A 17633-nucleotide genomic window follows, 5' to 3' on the forward strand; every position below is an offset into this window, starting at 1 on the left:
CATTCTACATTTTCAAAACGTCGAAAAAACGACGGAATGAAAAAAAGGCCCACCCGACGACCCACCCATTCCATTTATATATATATATATATATATATATATATATAATATATATATATACATACACACACATATATATATATATATATATATATATATATATATATATATATATAATATATATTATATATATTATATATATATATATATACATATACACACACATATATATATATATATATATATATATAGCTGATAACCCAGTGGATTCGCTCACTGAGTGCAAGAGAAAAAAATTAAATGTATGTATAAAATAAGTTTAATTGCCAAATTTATTTTTCCACAAATAAAGAGCACCAACAATAACATAGAAATCAATATAAACAACATTAACATCATTATCATTTGAGAATATGAAGTAATATATAAGAAGCACATTGCATATAAATATAAATTATTAAACATTAAAATGTTCTTCTATAAAACACTACCGTGGCTATTCGTTTGTCTGTCCAGGATTTTAAATCAGCTGTAGCTCGCAAACCGTTTCACCTATTGACTTGAAATTTGGTACACAGATACTACGTCACGTCTACTTTTCGCTTTCCCACACATATGAACACACACACATATATATATATATATATATATATATATATATATACACACATACATATACAGACACATACACATATATACATATACATACATAGTGCGTTGCAACACGGGCTGTGATTGTTACATGGGAGGGAGACGACAAATCACAGCTTCCCGCTTTCTAATCGGGCTTGTGATTGCTGCTTTGACGGATGCCCAGATCCCACAGTATTTCCCCTTATTTGAGGCGTTAGGCAAGTGTAATTGAATAGCGGTGCTGCAAGTTATTACTCTTTTTATCTTTATTTTATTTTATTGTAGAATCAAGTCAGAGCTGCGCACACCAGTGCGTGCGTGGCGGATGCGTACGGCTGACGTTTTCATTGTCTACCACCTTCGCTAATCATTGTTGAGGCAGATTGAAGACTTAAGTGCCAGCTTAACTGAAAAATTAAAGAAAACATAGTAACTTTTAAAAAAAATCAGTTTTAACGGGAAAAGATGCCGACGAAAGAAGAGAAGCAGCGGGACGCTAGGGTCAAGAGCTGCTCATTAAGCAGCAAGCGCATCAACGTCTGAGCAAATGAATGGTAAACGTACAGAGAAAGAGGATAAATACTATGAATGGTCATGTCAAGTGTATTCACTCCACGTTATCGTGCAGTGCGCTGTTACTGGTATTTTGATAAAAGAATCTGAATAACATATAAGAAGCGTATAAATTATTAAACAGTAAAACATTAACATTTAAGAAGTAAAGATACATTGAGTACTACTGTAGTGCTTTCGGATATAGTACATTTTTTGTTTGCCCATTACATGCATAAATGTATACATTTTTTGGTGTACCTATCCAAGAACACGCGACATGACCCGGCAGTTAAAAATGTATCGCTCCAGCAATTTTAACTCTGTTACAAAGTCATCTAATATGGTATTGCAAACGGCAGCGGGAGCGTTTCTATAAGCATAGATGCATAGTATGCGACGCGTGTTTCGCCGTAATTGTGGGCTCATCAGGAGTACACAGTCACTGCACTCCCTTACGGGAATCGATCCTCGGACGTAGAGGCGAAGCCCCTAACGTTGTGCCACGGCGTGAGGTTCGTTCATTTGACAGCATGTAGATCGGGGTAATTACATTGCAGGCATTCGTAGTCTGATTCACAATCTGATTGTATGGGTGGTTACCTACCAGGTAACGCTTGTGGTTGGTGAGCAAGTCGGCTAACTTCTGCCACGGTGCCCTCTTTCAGTTGCGAGAAGCAGATCATACAATGGTTGAAATAGTTTAATATATATAGCAAAATCACCGCGCTTCGCAGGGGCGAATATGGTATTGCAAACGGCAGCGTTTCTATAAAGTTAAAGTTACGGTTTATACCGTGCCTTGTTTCATATTCTTTTCCTACCTTATCAATTGTGTAATGTTTTTTGAACAGGTTTGATTTATGGAAGTGATCACTCCTGCTGCGTTCAGTCACTTCACGTGAGCCACTCTCTTGTGTGATGTTGCGATGTCCACGGGTTTATTTAAGTTAGCTAAGACCCGGCAGTTAAAAGTTTCTCGCTAAGCAATTTTAACTCTGTTACAAAGTGATGCAAACTGTCGTTTATACCTCGTGTCTTCTCATTAAACTTGTATCTCGCGAATATGGCATTGCAAACGGCAGCGGGAGCGTTTCTATAAAGTTAAGGTTACGGTTTACACCGTGCTTTTTTATACCTCGTGTCTTCTCATTAAACTTGTATCTCGCGAATATGGTATTGCAACGGCAGCGGGAGCGTTTGTATAAAGTTAATTTAGACTTACGGTTTACACCGTGCTTTTTATACCTCGTGTCTTATGAAGATGCTTGTATGCGTCACTCACTCGCTTCTTATTGTTTCGCTGCCTTGTCAATTGTGTAATGAATGTTTTCTTCTGCGCTCTTTGGGGCTCCTCCTTCTTTTCTACGTACTGAGTTCACAGTCAGTTCACGTGATTACGTGGGAGGCGTGATGACGCGACACGCAACTCAGTCTCCTACGGCCATCTTGCTGCCTACCATTACAGTATATGGACAAAAAAGAGGTTCCAGTTATGACCATTACGCGTATAATTTGAAATGAAAACTGCCTAACTTTTGTAAGTAAGCTGTAAGGAATGAGCCTGCCAAATTTCAGCCTTCCACCTACACAGGAAGTTGGAGAATTAGTGATGAGTGAGTCAGTCAGTCAGTGAGGGCTTTGCCTTTTATTATTATTATATATATATTATATATATATATATATTATATATATACAGTGGAACCTCGAGATACGATCACCTCTGTATACGAGAAATTCAAAATACGAGGAAAGTATGAGCGAAAAATTCAGATCTAAATAGAAGCATTGGCTCGCGTAACGAGCCACGAGCCAGGCTGCGGGTATAGCTCGCGGCTTAGCGAGGGGGCGTGGTAGCAGTTGCGAGCCGCGATCTGCGGTGTCTGCGTTTCTCACTTAAGTGCACAGGTGGGAAACTGCCCACATCCATGATTGTTCCTGTGGCTGATGGGCTGCAGCTGCCATGTCCTCCCCGCATATATAGAGAAGTGCGAGCCGGTTAAGGGGGAGAAGAAGTAAAAGAAAAGAGAGAGAGAGAGAGGGCGGGCGGGCAGGCTCGCGTGTAGCTGAACAGTGAGCTGAACAGGCGAGCCAAACAGCTGAAGCAGGACGGTGTAGAGAAGGTCAGCTGCATTAAGAGTGTCTCGCCTGTTGCAGAGCCCGCAGGTGAGACACTAACAGAGAAGAAGCACCGGGGATTGTCATCTGTTTTTTAAAGATGGCATCCTTTTGACGTTTTAACCTCGTGTTAAAGAATTGTTATTCTTGTGTATTTTAAACCTCCACTTCACAACTGTTTTAAGGATTATTTATTTAAAGATTTATTGAATGCTCTACTGCATTTTGGACACCTGTTTTGATTCTTTTAATAATCAGTTATATTATTTACCAGTGTTATTTATTAAAGGTAGACTACAGTATATATAATTTATCAGTGTTATTTGTTAGGAAAATTGATTTTTATGTTAATATATTTGGGGTGCAGAACGGATTAACTGGATTTCCATTATTTTCAATGGGGAGTTTGTTCTAGATACGAGAAATTCGCTATACAAGCTCAGTTCTGGAACGAATTAAACTCGTATCTAGAGGTTCCACTGTATATATATATATATATATATATATATATATATATATATATATATATATATATATATATACATACATGCACTTACAATAACATAGAAATCAATATAAACAACATTAACATCATTATCATATGAGAATATGAAGTATATAAGAAGCACATTTCATATAAATATAAATTATTAAACAGTAAAAGCTTCTTCTATAATTTGCTACCGTGGCTATTCGTTTGTCTGTCAAGGATTTTAAATCACCTGTAGCTCACAAACCGTTTCACCTATTGACTTGAAATCTGGTACACATATAGTACGTCACGTCTGCTATCCGCTTTATGGGTGAAGATTGTGTTACTCTTTTTATCTTTATTTTATTTTAGTGTAGAATCAACCCCTATCTGCGCACACCAGGGCGGCCGTGGGCGGATGCGTATGGTGTATTCACTCCATGTTATCGTGCATTGCGCTGTCACTGGTATTTTGATAAAAGAATTTGAACAACATATAAGAAACGTATAAATTATTAAACAGTAAAACATTAACATTTAAGAAGTAAAGTTACATTGAGTACTACTGCAGTGCCTTCGGGTATACCTCATTTTTTCTTTGCCCATTACATGCTTAAATGTATACATTTTTTGGTGTACCTACCCGAGAACACGCGACATATAACCGACCGTGGGAGAAGCATGGATTTTAAACACGCGTTGAGTTCATCTGCTGGTCTCCCTCGTGGAATAACTGGTAATGTTTGACTAAAATCTACAGCGAGTAAAATGACATTACCTCCTTTTTTTTTTTTTTTACGATCTCTGATATCTTGCTTTTTTCGGTTCAAGGCTTCATAAGCTCTTTTATGTTGTATGGTGTACTTATCCCAAACCATCATCTTTGAATGTTGCAAGACTTTCGCCTTGTATGTAGATCGGGGTAATTACATTCATTGCATTGCAGTCTGAATCACAATCTGATTGTATGGGTGGTTACCTGGCAGGTAACGCTTATGCTTGGTCATCAAGTTGTCTAACATCCGCTACGTGCCTTCTTTTAATTGCGAGAAGCAGATATATATAGCCAAATTCTCGTGCTTTGTTGCGGCGAAGTACTGCTTTTAATTTTTAATTAAGAAGAAAAGAAAACCTTTTTAAACGGATCAAAAATATACCAATAACAATTTGTTAAGGATCTGTTTTTTTGTGAAGCTCCCTTTTCACAGCTGTCGCGCTACGGCGTGTGTTTCGTTTATTTGACAGTATGTAGATCGTGGTAATTACATTCATGGCATTCGTTTTCTGAATCACAATCTGATTGTATGGGTGGTTACCTGCCAGGTCACGCTTGTGGTTTGTCAGCAAGTCGCCTTACGTCCACCACGTGCCCTCTTTCTGTTCCCAGAAGCAGATCATAGAATGGTTTTAATAGTTTACTTTCAAATAATGCAAAGAGTATGCGACATGTGTTTCTCCCTAATTCTGGGCTCATCAGGCATACACACTCACTGCATCCCCTCTCGGGAATCGAATCTCTATCGTCAGCGCCAGAGGTGAAGCCCCTAACGTTGCGCTACGGCGTGTGGTTCGTTTATACCTCGTGTCTTCTCATTAAACTTTTATCTCGCGAATATGTTATTGCAATCCGCAGCGGGAGCGTTTCTATAAACTTAATTTAAACTTACGTTTTACACCGTGCTTTTTTCCCTTATGAAGATGGTTGTATGCTTCACTCGCTCGCTTCTTATTGTTTCGCTCCCTTCTCAGTTGTTTAATTAATTTTTTGTTCTTCGCTGTTTGCGGCTCCTCCTTCATTTCTCCGTACTGCGTTCACAGTCTTTTCACGTGATTACGTGGGAGGCGTGATGACGTGACACTCAACTCCTCCTCCCACGGCCATCGAGCTGCTGTCCATTACAGTATATTGTGAAAAAAGAGGTTCTAGTTATGACCATTACGCGTTGAATTTCGAAATGAAACCTGCCTAACTTTTGTAAGTAAGCTGTAAGGAATCAGCCTGCCAAAGTTCAGCCTTCCACCTACACAGGAAGTTGCAGAATTAGTGATGAGTCAGTCAGTCAGTCAGTCAGTGAGTCAGTGAGGGCTTTGCCTTTTATTAGTATAGATACATATACGCATACACACACACACACACACACACACACACACACACACACACACACATATATATATTTATATATATCTAGACATACATACATATATACATACATACATTGACATATCTATATATATATATATATATATATATATATATATATATATATATATATATATATATAATAATCAAAATACCCGTGCTTCGCAGCGGCGAACTACTGCTTTAAATTTTTTATTAAGAAGAAAAGTAAACCTTTTTAAACTGAGGGAAAATGAATCAATAATTATTTGTTAAGGATCTTTCTGTATACCACGTTGTCAGTTCGCCCCTCCGGTTGTAATATGACCAAGCTGTGTGCTGAGCTCACTCTTGAGCATGCAACGTACAGTTGGCCATGTGAAAAGCAGTCCTGCCTCAAATCAATGCCAACCTTTTGTAGGGTCTGTCCCTGAGACTTATTAATTGTCATTGCGAAGCAGAGCCTTAGTGGAAATTGGAGGAGTTTGAATTGAAATGGGAGATCAGAGGGTATAACGGGGATGCGAGGAATAAAAAGTCTCTCCCCTGAGCCACCACCAGTAAAAATAGTTGCCTCAATGAGGTTCTTTTGCAGACACGTGACCTGAAGTCTCGTGCCGTCACAAAGTTTCAGTGGCTGTACGCAAATCCACAATCGCTTTCATATTGTTTTCGTACCTTATCAATTGTGCAATGTGTTTTTTGAACAGGTTGATTCATCGAAGTGATCACTCCTGCTGCGTTCAGTCACTTCATGTGAGCCGCTCTCTTGTGTGATGTTGCGATGTCCACGGGTTTATTTAATGTTAGCTAAGACCCGGCAGTTAAAAAGTTTCTCGCTACAGCAATTTTAACTCTGTTACAAAGTGATCAAACTGTCGTTTATACCTCGTGTCTTCTCATTAAACTTCTATCTAGCGAATATGGCATTGCAAACGGCAGCGGGTCAGTTCACGTGCTTACGTGGGAGGCGTGATGACGCGATATATTTTGATATATATCCAAATACCCGCACTTCGCAGCGACGAAGTACTGCTTTAAAATTTTTTATTTAGAAGAAAAGTAAACCTTTTTAAACTGAGGGAAAATGAATCAATAATTATTTGTTAAGGATCTCTTTGTATACCATGTTGTCAGTTCGCCCCTCCGGTTGTAATATGACCAAGCTGTGTGCTGAGCTTACTCTTGAGCATGAAATCTAACGTGGTTTGTGCCCTTCAGAATGAAAACAGTTTGCATTTACATTTTTAATAAAAGGCGAGCTTTTAAGCCTGAGAAATCACCCAGTAAATGCACACGTTTAATTGCACATGTGTTAATATGTATGCTTACACAATATTAAAAGACACTCAACAATTAACGTCATTTACCTTCGTTCCCCGCGTTTGACTCGTGCTGTAAATCTCTTCCTTGTTTTTCAGTTCACATGATTACGTAGGAGGCTTGATGACGCGATACGTGACTTCGCCTCCTCCATTAGAGTATATGGACAAAAACAGGTTCCAGTTATGACCATTACGTGTAGAATTTCGAAATGAAACCTGCCTAACTTTTGTAAGTAAGCTGTAAGGAATATGCCTGCCAAATTTCAGCCTTCTACCTACATGGGAAGTTGGAGAATTAGTGATGAGTGAGTGAGTGAGTCAGTCAGTGAGCGAGGGCTTTGCCTTTTATTAGTATAGATATGTTTACATAACCTCTTTAACACACTACTTCTCCGCTGCGAAGCGTGGGTATTTTGTTAGTATATATATATATATAATATTATATATATATATACTATATATATACACACTAGCCAAATCCCCGCGCTTCACAGCGGCGAAGTACTGCTTTAAAATTTTTATAAGAAGAAAAGAAAACCTTTTTAAATTGAGGGAAAATATACAATAACAATTTGTTAAGGATCTGTTTTTTTGTGAAGCTGCCTTTACACAGCCTCTCCGCTGTTTTATAAACGAACGCCATATAAGGCCGTCCTTTCTCCTTGCTTAGCGGTTGTGTATTGTTTTATTGTTCGTTTATTACGATTATTATAGTTATTGTGTAGCTATTTGAGACTCACTTTTCTGTTCAGGTACCCATTTCCTTTATGTAATCCGCGGTTTCTCCGCTATTTTTTGTTCGTTTATTACGATTATAGTTATTTATTGATTCCCTTCTTTAGCTGACTGCCTGCTCATATAAGGCACTCTGCTGTTTTTTTTGTGAAGCAGCCTTTACACAGCTTCTCCGCTGTTTTATAAACGATTGCCATATAAGGCCATCCTTTTTCCTTGCTTCGCCAAGGAAGCAGCCTTTTTATTAATCCACGGGTTCTCCGTTGTTTCATTGTTCGTTTATTACGATTATTATAGTTCTCTTTGTATACCACGTTGTCAGTTCAGAACTCCGGTTGGAATATGACCAAGCCGTGCAAGCTTACTGTTAAGAATGCAACGTATAGTTGTACAGGAGAAACGCAATCTTGCCTCAAATCAATGGCAACTTTTGTAGGTCTATGAACTTAATTTAAACTGTAGGTTTACACGGTGCTTTGTTTCCGAAGTACCTGCACTCATGAATATGTCTGTATGCGTCAGTCGCTTCATATTCTTTTCCTACATTATCAATTGTGTAATGTGTTTTTTGAACAGGTTTGATTCATCGAAGTGATCACTCGTGCTGCATTCAGTCAGTTCACGTGAGCCGCTCTCTTGTGTGATGTTGTGATGTCCACGGCTTTATTTAATGTTAGCTAAGACCCGGCACTTAAAAAAGTTTCTCGCTACAGCAATTTTAACACTGTTACAAAGTGATCCAAAGTCTCGTTTATACCTCGTGTCTTCTCATTAAACTTGTATGTCGCGATATGGTATTGCAAACGGCAGCGGGAGCATTTCTATAAACTTAATTTAACTTACGGTTTACACCGTGCTTTGTTTCCGCAGTAGCTGCACTTATGAATATGCTTGTATGCGTCACTCGCTCGCTGCTTATAGTTTCGCTGCCTTCTCAATTGTGTAATGAATGTTTTCTTCAGCGCTTTTTGGGGCTCTGCCTTGTTTTCTACGTACTGAGTTCACAGTCAGTTCACGTGATTACGTGGGAGGCGTGATGACGCGATACGCAACTCCACCTCCACGGCCATCGAGCTGCAGTCTATTACAGTATATGGACAAAAAAGAGGTTCAGTTATGACCATTACGCGTAGAATTTTGAAATGAAACCTGCCTAACTTTTGTAAGTAAGCTGTAAGGAATGAGCCTGCCAAATTTCAGCCTTCCACCTACACGGGAAGTTGGAGAATTAGTGATGAGTGAGTGAGTGAGTGGGTGAGTGAGTAAGGACTTTGCCTTTTTATTAGTATAGATATATAGATATCTATATCTATATACATATAGGTATATTAGATTATATAGATATAGATATAGATATATAAAGTAAAATGGGACCGTGTTGAAGGAATTGGTAGTACAATCCATTTTAGAATTTAGTTGTAAAATTATTTTTTCTATGATTAATTTTATTTGTTAATGTGATAAGTACAAGGTGTAATATTGTGGTACGGTAATATAGTACTACAAAATCTGGGAACAATTATCTAATTCAGCCTTCTGATGCCATTCAGTTTATTATTGAAGAAATATCAGAATTACAAGCTGCTAATAATAATAGCATAACCTAAGTAATTTTGATTCATTATTGTTCAAGTGGCTATTGTTTTTAAAGAAAACATATTAATATTTGAATCTACTCATCTATAGTAGTAATCAGAACGGAGTATATGAACTTTAATGTTTCAAGTCCATGGGGATCAGTAAGCTTCACATTTTGGTAATGTTCGTTCATGCTGTAATTTATTATTTGTAGTTTGAGAGAATTTTGTATAACTACTTTCATTATACTGTGGTGAATTGCTTTTTGTTCTTAACTGGTAATAACTGAAATTCACATTTGTAACACCTGTTAATTAAAATTATCCAGAACCCTATAGTTTCTCATAACTTAGGGAAAAGCTTTATGAACAGGACTCCACCTTCTTTATTCTTGAAGGGTTCAATAAAAATCTGGAAATATTCCATGTTAGGGCTTTTGAGTTAAGTCACTTTTAATTAGCTAGCATATGGCTCACTGTGCTCCATAGAAATTGCTGAACAATCTCATACTGGTATTTTTATTAACATTACCTGTTAGGTTTGTGAATTTAATAAGCTAATTTAACTGTACAAACACTTTACAGCATAATGTGAAGCCACATATTGCCATATACCATGCATGTCAAATGAAATTTAATTAATCATTAGAACTTAGTTTGCTGTTTCATTTCTTGTATTATTATAATACTTTGAATATTTCCAGATATTAAACTAGAGATATAGCATTTACCACAGTTTAATTATTCTTTTTTGTATTTTTTAGCGTATAATTTAGCATTTAGGGATAATGTATTTAATTTCACGCAAAATTATATTTGTTTGATTTATTGGTGAATTTTTTTACCTCCTTTTTAATCTTGAAAACATAGTATATATGTATTGTATATGAAAATGGAGGTGTTCAGTATTATGGGGTAATCAAAAACGTTTTAAGCTTGATTTATTAGGAGACAAAGCAGAAATGCCAAATACTTTTTTTTTCCTCCGCATAACTGCTATGAACAGTAATACACCTGTTAGAAAGTTAACAACATTTCTATCATAAGCAAAAACATTTTTCTTTTTTATTTTTTTCATTTGTCATGTCTTATGCAGTCAGTTTTCTGTAGAGGACCCGAAGCTGCCTTCGACGCATGGTGCATCCCACACATACAGTCTTTCAGATTCAGGGATTGTTGGTAGTCACACATAGGTACTGTAAGTCTGGAGAATAAGATGAGTGTAGAACTTCTGCAGATCCACAATTTCATTGCTAAGCCTTTGTGTCCTAGGCATTGTTATAATGCTAAGGGGATGGTTAGCAGCTTTTCTTGTTGTTTTTCCTGCTTTTGCTGCCTCAAATGCAATAAGAGATCTTTGTAATATTGACCATTTATGAGGTGCAAGCTCAAAATGGTCTACACACTCATGTGTATCATGAAAACATATGCATTTGATCTTGTATCTAACTTATTTGTGTCTGCTCTTTCACTCATCACTAGCATGGACCCAGAATATCTTTGAAGTTGGAGAATCACCATGTTTTGATTCTTATTCTGACCATGGGTCATAGTACTTTGTCAAAGTTTTAGCCCCAGTTATTAAAATGATTCTTTAATTTTCGTACTGCATCGGCTAATGTGGTGATAATTCATTTTATTAGACAACATTTTGGGCACATAGTGTTCACAGACTTTGCTCATCTTTAATTATTCAGGAAGAATGGATCGAACTGACCTTTAACTAACCTCTGTAATGTGCATCTCACTGATTCCAGTTACAGTTTACTTTAAAGTGGCAACATTGCTTTTGTTGCAATGTCCATGCCTTGGGTCTTTTTCGAGAGAAATCCTGCCACAATGGTATTCTGCAGACCATCCCTTTTTTACTCTGACATAAAAAAGGGACATATTTGGGGCATGCGTTAAAATACTAGTGTCAGCCTGATACTTCAATTTGTGATATGAAAGAAACACTAATTCACATAAAAAAGAGAGGTGGGGCTCTGCGATAACAGTCCCTGTTTAATTGATGGCTGTCAGATGGGGTGTTTAAAGACCCATTGGTGCTGTCAAGTCAACTTTATTTGCCATCACACCATATACTGAATACACAGACTAACTAATGTGTCTCTAGGAACACATTGCAACACATTACAAACACAACAACAACAAAATACAATATACAACTATGAAGTTAAGCTATGAGATAGAGTTCATTCTTTATGGCATTTTTTTTAAGAGATAGGTGGCATTTATAGACATGGAGAGGTCGGTGGAGATGACCAGGGGTCAGATATCTTCTACTGGGTTGGCAGTTTCAGAGTTAGGGAAGCCATCAATCTCTAGTTTCTTGAGAGTAGCTTTCAGCAAATTCTAAAAACCATAAATGGTAAACCTGTTTATTTGCAACCTTTAAAATCATCACTACAGAATATTTCTTTCAGATTAAGGCTCAGATCCTTTTTATTATCCATTATAGAATGAGGACTTAACACAGCTTTAACATAGCTTTTTGCTTTTAAGTATGATATTGATTAGTTTTCTTAGTCTTTTTGCTCTTTAGCTTTTTACTTGTAAACTGTATTGGCAGAATGTTCAGTATGGAGTTGTTCTAGAAAGTAACTGATGTGTTTCTTTAAAATAACAGGTTTTAGGAACATTTTTCATTTTTCCCAACTATACCTCTGTAAGACTAGCCAGAGAGAGATACTCTAAATTTCTTTTCTGTTTTTTATATGTAAATTTAGTAATTGTAAGTACTGTTGGAAGGGATTAATGTATAATATATAAAATATAATAATAATGTATAATATGCTGTCTCGTGAGTATTTACTTAGCACTTTTGCTTTTGTGAAGAATTGAAATCATTGGATAATTGTGATGTAGGAGAATAAATTTGAAACAATTGATAAGAGGTGACAATCTTGTGCATATTTTTGAGTAGGGGTACAATTAAAAGCTTTCTTATTTTTTTTAAATTTTGTATATAATCCAAATATAATTTATTTTTTAGATACTTTTTTTAAACTGCTTAGTCTAATTCAGGGTCATGAGGAGTTGATGTCTATCCAGGCATCTTTTGATGTAGATTGGATGCCAGTCAATCAATCACACACACTTTTTGGTAATGTGTAAATGTAAAATCCACAGTAATTTAACCCATACATCTGTCAAAACTGGACACCTTAGAGAAAATTCAAATAAACAAATGGAAGAACATATAGGAACAAAAGGAAGAGGCTATATACTTGGTAGTAAAGGAGTTGTTTTACAGTTTTTACAAAACATTCTAATATCAGACTGACATTGTTACATTAAATATGGCTTTATTTTTATTTATTTTCTCTTTAGCTCTTGCCTCTAATACTGCTGTGTAGAAATGGATACAAACAATGGCAGCTCTTTTCCCAGTTTCACACAACTGGAGGACTTCCTTGAAAAGCATGACTCCAAATTTGTGTGGTTACTGGTTGGTAAGTTTTTTTTTATTTTTATTTATTTTACCTTTAAGGTCTCTTTGTTAATTTTCACTGATTATGGCAGTTGACCAATCTTCATAAAAGGTAATGTGGTGTAGGTTAGTTTTGTAAGTGTATAGTTTAATGATACACAGTGTTTAAATCATTTTACATTGCCTTGGTGGAAAGACTGACAGAGAGAGAGAGAAATGGAGGATGTTTTTTGTGACATCTCTACTTCATAGACTTTAATTGGAGCAACTGAACAGTTTTCTGTAATTATTTTGTTGTTGGGATATTTAGGTACCCTGACAATGGCGTCATAAAAAAGGCAATAATGCAGGAGATTGACTTCAAAATGATAAAAGACAAATGGGTCAAAAATAGGTTAAATGAGTTTTTCTATTGCTATTACATTTGTAATTGCTGTCAGACAGCATAGTGACCAATGGGAAACATTTCCATAAAGTTGTACTTGGATCTCAGTTGGATTCTGGTTTAGAGTTTATTCTGTGTGGAGTCTGTGTGATCTTCCCATAGTCTGAAAGAGTTCTTTCCATGGTTTACATACATGCTGTCAAATGAACTGTCAATTCCAAATAGCTGTGAAGTGAATGTGTTCCTTAAGAAAGACATCTGTCTCATGTTATGTGCCTCTCACCTTCTTTTGCTAGAGTATGCTTTATATTAAAAAATAAAGAAAACAATAATTTATTCAATAGATGTGAATCCAATTTGGGTGTTTAGAAATAGATTTGTTGGTGCTGTTCATGGGGTGGAAAACTAATAAATCAAATGTCAGTTCTATTCATAAAATGTATGTAAAAATGGTAGGGACAAGGGGGCTGAAGAGTAGCATATTGTAGCAGAAAGGAGCATAGCTTTTATTAAGTATGCCTCTCAAACACAATAGTACCATATTAGATGGTAGAAATTTATCACAGATACATTAAACAAAATGTATCTGGAATGGTTGCTACAGTGCTGGGCGGTATGACCAAAATTCTATATCACTGTATAGTTTCACAGTATTAATGGTATTTTTTTCCCCATGCATGAGTGGATGTTAACCACATTTTCCACTGTAATTACTGCAGTAGACTGACTAAGAATAACCTATTCCACTGTCATGAGCATTGTACATTGTACAAAAAAAAACATTTTAATGTGCACACAATGATTAATACAGGTTTGCATGGCCCCATAAAGTGATAGTTTTCAAGGGTGTGGCACTAATGAAGAGAAGGAATCACATTGTATGACAGATGCAGTCAAAATATAGAACCTTTTTATTGAACAAAGTTTGCAAACAACTTAAACTATAATTTTGACAACATATTTTCAACCATCCAAAGAGGCATTTAGATTTAGTAAAATATCCAGAGGTGCTTGTCAAAAGTTGTATTACACTGAACATGTCTTAGAAAAGGAATAAATAGTTAATATTTTTTGTAAACCAACTACAATTTCTGTTAATGTTAACAATCTCTGTCCACTGACACGTTAAAGTGACTTTTTAAACAGCTTTACCATCATTAAACTGCATAATATTTAAAACTAATAAATAATAACAATAAAATAAAATAATAGTATTATTACTGATAGTTTCACATTTACTTCAAGACTTCAAGCCCAGGTGCATTACACTGTATTCACCAAATAAAAATAAAATAAAATAAAACAAGTGCAACTTGGTGATGACATCTTTACCAACTGAACCATCATTTAGGCAAACTGCATTAATATGGACCTTGCTTCAAGCTAAGCTATATACATAAATAATAAAACTGCAACTTGCATTTATAATGCTATTTGTGGTATAGCCCTATGGAAGCGTATTAGGGCCACGGTGAAGAAAAAAAATTTGGACATAGGGAAGTAAAAAACAAACTATATGTCGAGAATAAAGTCGACATTTCCTCTTTATTCTCACCGTTTATGTCGAGATTAAATTCAGCATTTCCACTTTATCTCATAGTTTATAATTAAAGTAGAATGTTGCAAACTAAACTTCATCCTAAAATCAATGTTTAAATTACTAGATTTTCTCAACCCCCCGTCATAAGTTAATGTAGCACATTAAATGCTTCATGTTAAGTGTTCCCCGACCCAGTTGTTAATCACTACGCTTCTTAAACTGACTTCCTCTTGTACTGAGGAGGCGCCGGCAGCGATCGCAACACAGAATACATTCACTTCATGATGTTCCTGCTCTCTGAACATTTAGAATGCAAAGATATATACTTGAATACATTTTCAAGATGAAATGCATTAAAGCAGGTATTAAACATGCATGGTAGTGAGGCGGTAATGCTGCTCCCTCGCAGTAAAGGGTCCCCAGGTGTATGTTCAGTGTAGAGAACTTTATGGTAGGTGTGACGAGGCTCCAAAAAACTGGATGTATGAATGGGTATCGCACAGGTTTAACTTAAATATTGTGTAAATGTTGGGTTTGTGATCTGGTGGTCAGAGACACGAACACAGAATTCAATGGATGTTCTTCTGAGCGGGCTTTCTTTATTGCATGCGGGCTGTCTGTCTGATGTACCAAAACCCCAGTTCCTGTCCTTTTTTCCTTTTTCTTTCTCTGCATAACCAATCACCACACGATAAACGTCTTTGTTAAATTAAAACTAGTTATAAACTTAGCCCACGGAGTGTTCAGAACTTTAAAAAAATCTTTGTTATACATGTTTAATTATGCCATCCATTCAGGGTTGCGCCCATCCCAGCAAGCATTGTGTGCGAGGCAGGAGCAAATCCTGAACGAGTCGCCAGCACATCACAGGGTAAATACGAGCAAAACATACACTAGCTGGGTTAATATAGCAGAACAAAACCCCACAGCCTACCTGACTTTGAAAGGAAACTGAAGCACGCTGAGTAAACCCACCAGAAAAACTTGTTAATTCAAGGCAGGGTACGCCCTTGCTGCGAGGCAGCAGTGCAACCTCCACGCCATCGTGCCCTAACATGATTAATACATGATTTAATGCATTTCATCATGAAAATTGTATCAAGTATTTATCTTAGCATTCTAAATGTTCAGAGAGCAGGAATATCATGAAGTGAATGTATTCTGTGCAGCGATCGCTGCCGGCTCCTCCTCAGTACAAGAGGAAGTCAGTTTAAGAAGCATGTACCGATTTAACATGGCTCGGGGAACACTTAACACAAAGCATTTAATGTGCTATATAACTTATGACGGAGTTTGAGAAAATCTAGTAAATTAAATATTCATTTTACGATGAAGTTTAGTTTACGATGTTCTTCTTTAATGACAAATTACGAGAGTAAAGTCAACATGTCGACTTTATTCTCGACATTTCCACTTTATTCTCGTTGTTTATGTCAAGATTAAAGTCAACATGTCGTTACACTATTACACAGTACCCAGGTGCATTACACTGTATTGAAAAAAAAAAAAAACAAGTACAACTTGGCTTGCAGTATTATCCAGTAGTATAGAAACAAGTATTTACACATTTGAACATAATGGTCCACATCCGACCTTTTAAAACCAAGTATCTCCAGGCAACGGATGTGACTCCTTTTTTTCAGCAGAAGTTCTTCTGTGTCATCATGTTCAACTTTATCGTCAGCTACAGCTTCAGTTTCGGAATGTTCTCTGTCCATTTTCACTGTGCAATACCTACACTACCACATGTACTCCGTTGCATGCCTATTTACCGGTGTAGCAGTGAAAAAGAACCCCCGCACAACACCTCTGTGATTAGTGGCATAGCTGTGAAAAAGGTCCCCCCTTGAACAGTTTCCCGCTGCGCCACGTTCCGAATGTCGTTTAGGCAATTTAAACCGGTCTTGCAGTATAAGAAAACTCCATATCATAACAAAAATAATAAACATTTTCGGTATGAACTGGTATACCTCCCAGCACTAGGTTGCTACAATACTTTGTAGCAGTTTCCCAAAGATTCTTAATGCAAAGTCACCAGTAAATCTTAGCAGTCCTTTTGCTGATGATGGACACTGAAGATCACTAGTCCAAGTGTTTTCTCTGGGTTTGACTTGTTTTTATTTGTCTTCACTTTTTTCCCCCTACCACCAGCCCTTTGCAAGGGCTTGTTATAATTGCTTGCTTTATGATTTCACTGTTGCTTCTGTGTATGCCCCATCCAGTATGTCCATCTCTGTGTATTTCTTTCATTGATTGAATAAAGGACACTAAAGTAATGCCAGACGTTTGTCAGAGTAACACACGCTGACACTAGATACTGAAAGACACTATTCTCCGGATATCTTCTTGTCATATTGGCCATGTTTCTCTTCTGTAAAGGAGGACATTTTAAGTTGGTAGGTTATTTGATTTCCTTCCTTGCTTGGCTTTTCATTTATCTGCAGCACACAAAATGAGCATAATCATATTTGCGATTAAGTGCTTACAATGGTCTACATTCTCCGGTAAACTGTATGTATCCATTTAATGTGCCAATTTACTGTTCCTGAAAATGCTTTTGATAATTGACAACTTATTTTATATGAACAGCGTTTATTTTTGTCTGCTACAAACATATCTATCAGTAAATAATAATGAAAGAAAATGGTGCACAAGGAGATAGCACGAATAGGTAAAATCATGCAGAATACTTGTCTATACGAGTTTGATCAGACATACTCTATTATTTATGAGCTGTGTTTAGT

At 36.6% G+C, this 17633-nt stretch overlaps 1 protein-coding gene across 10 annotated transcripts in view; it reads left to right on the forward strand.

The window, feature by feature from the left end:
* The window catches only part of kiaa1109 (KIAA1109 ortholog), a 371922-nt gene that overhangs the window by 34715 nt on the left and 319574 nt on the right, over positions 1–17633 (forward strand). For all 10 annotated transcript variants that reach the window (XM_051928377.1, XM_051928381.1, XM_051928382.1 and 7 more), the window contains exon 3: positions 12865–12986. In XM_051928377.1, coding sequence (XP_051784337.1) covers positions 12893–12986 — 94 coding nt within the window. In that variant the 5' untranslated portion in view covers positions 12865–12892. The remainder of the gene's footprint in view (positions 1–12864; positions 12987–17633) is intronic.

Source organism: Erpetoichthys calabaricus, chromosome 5 (assembly GCF_900747795.2).
Source record: "Erpetoichthys calabaricus chromosome 5, fErpCal1.3, whole genome shotgun sequence".
Lineage (NCBI taxonomy): Eukaryota > Metazoa > Chordata > Cladistia > Polypteriformes > Polypteridae > Erpetoichthys > Erpetoichthys calabaricus.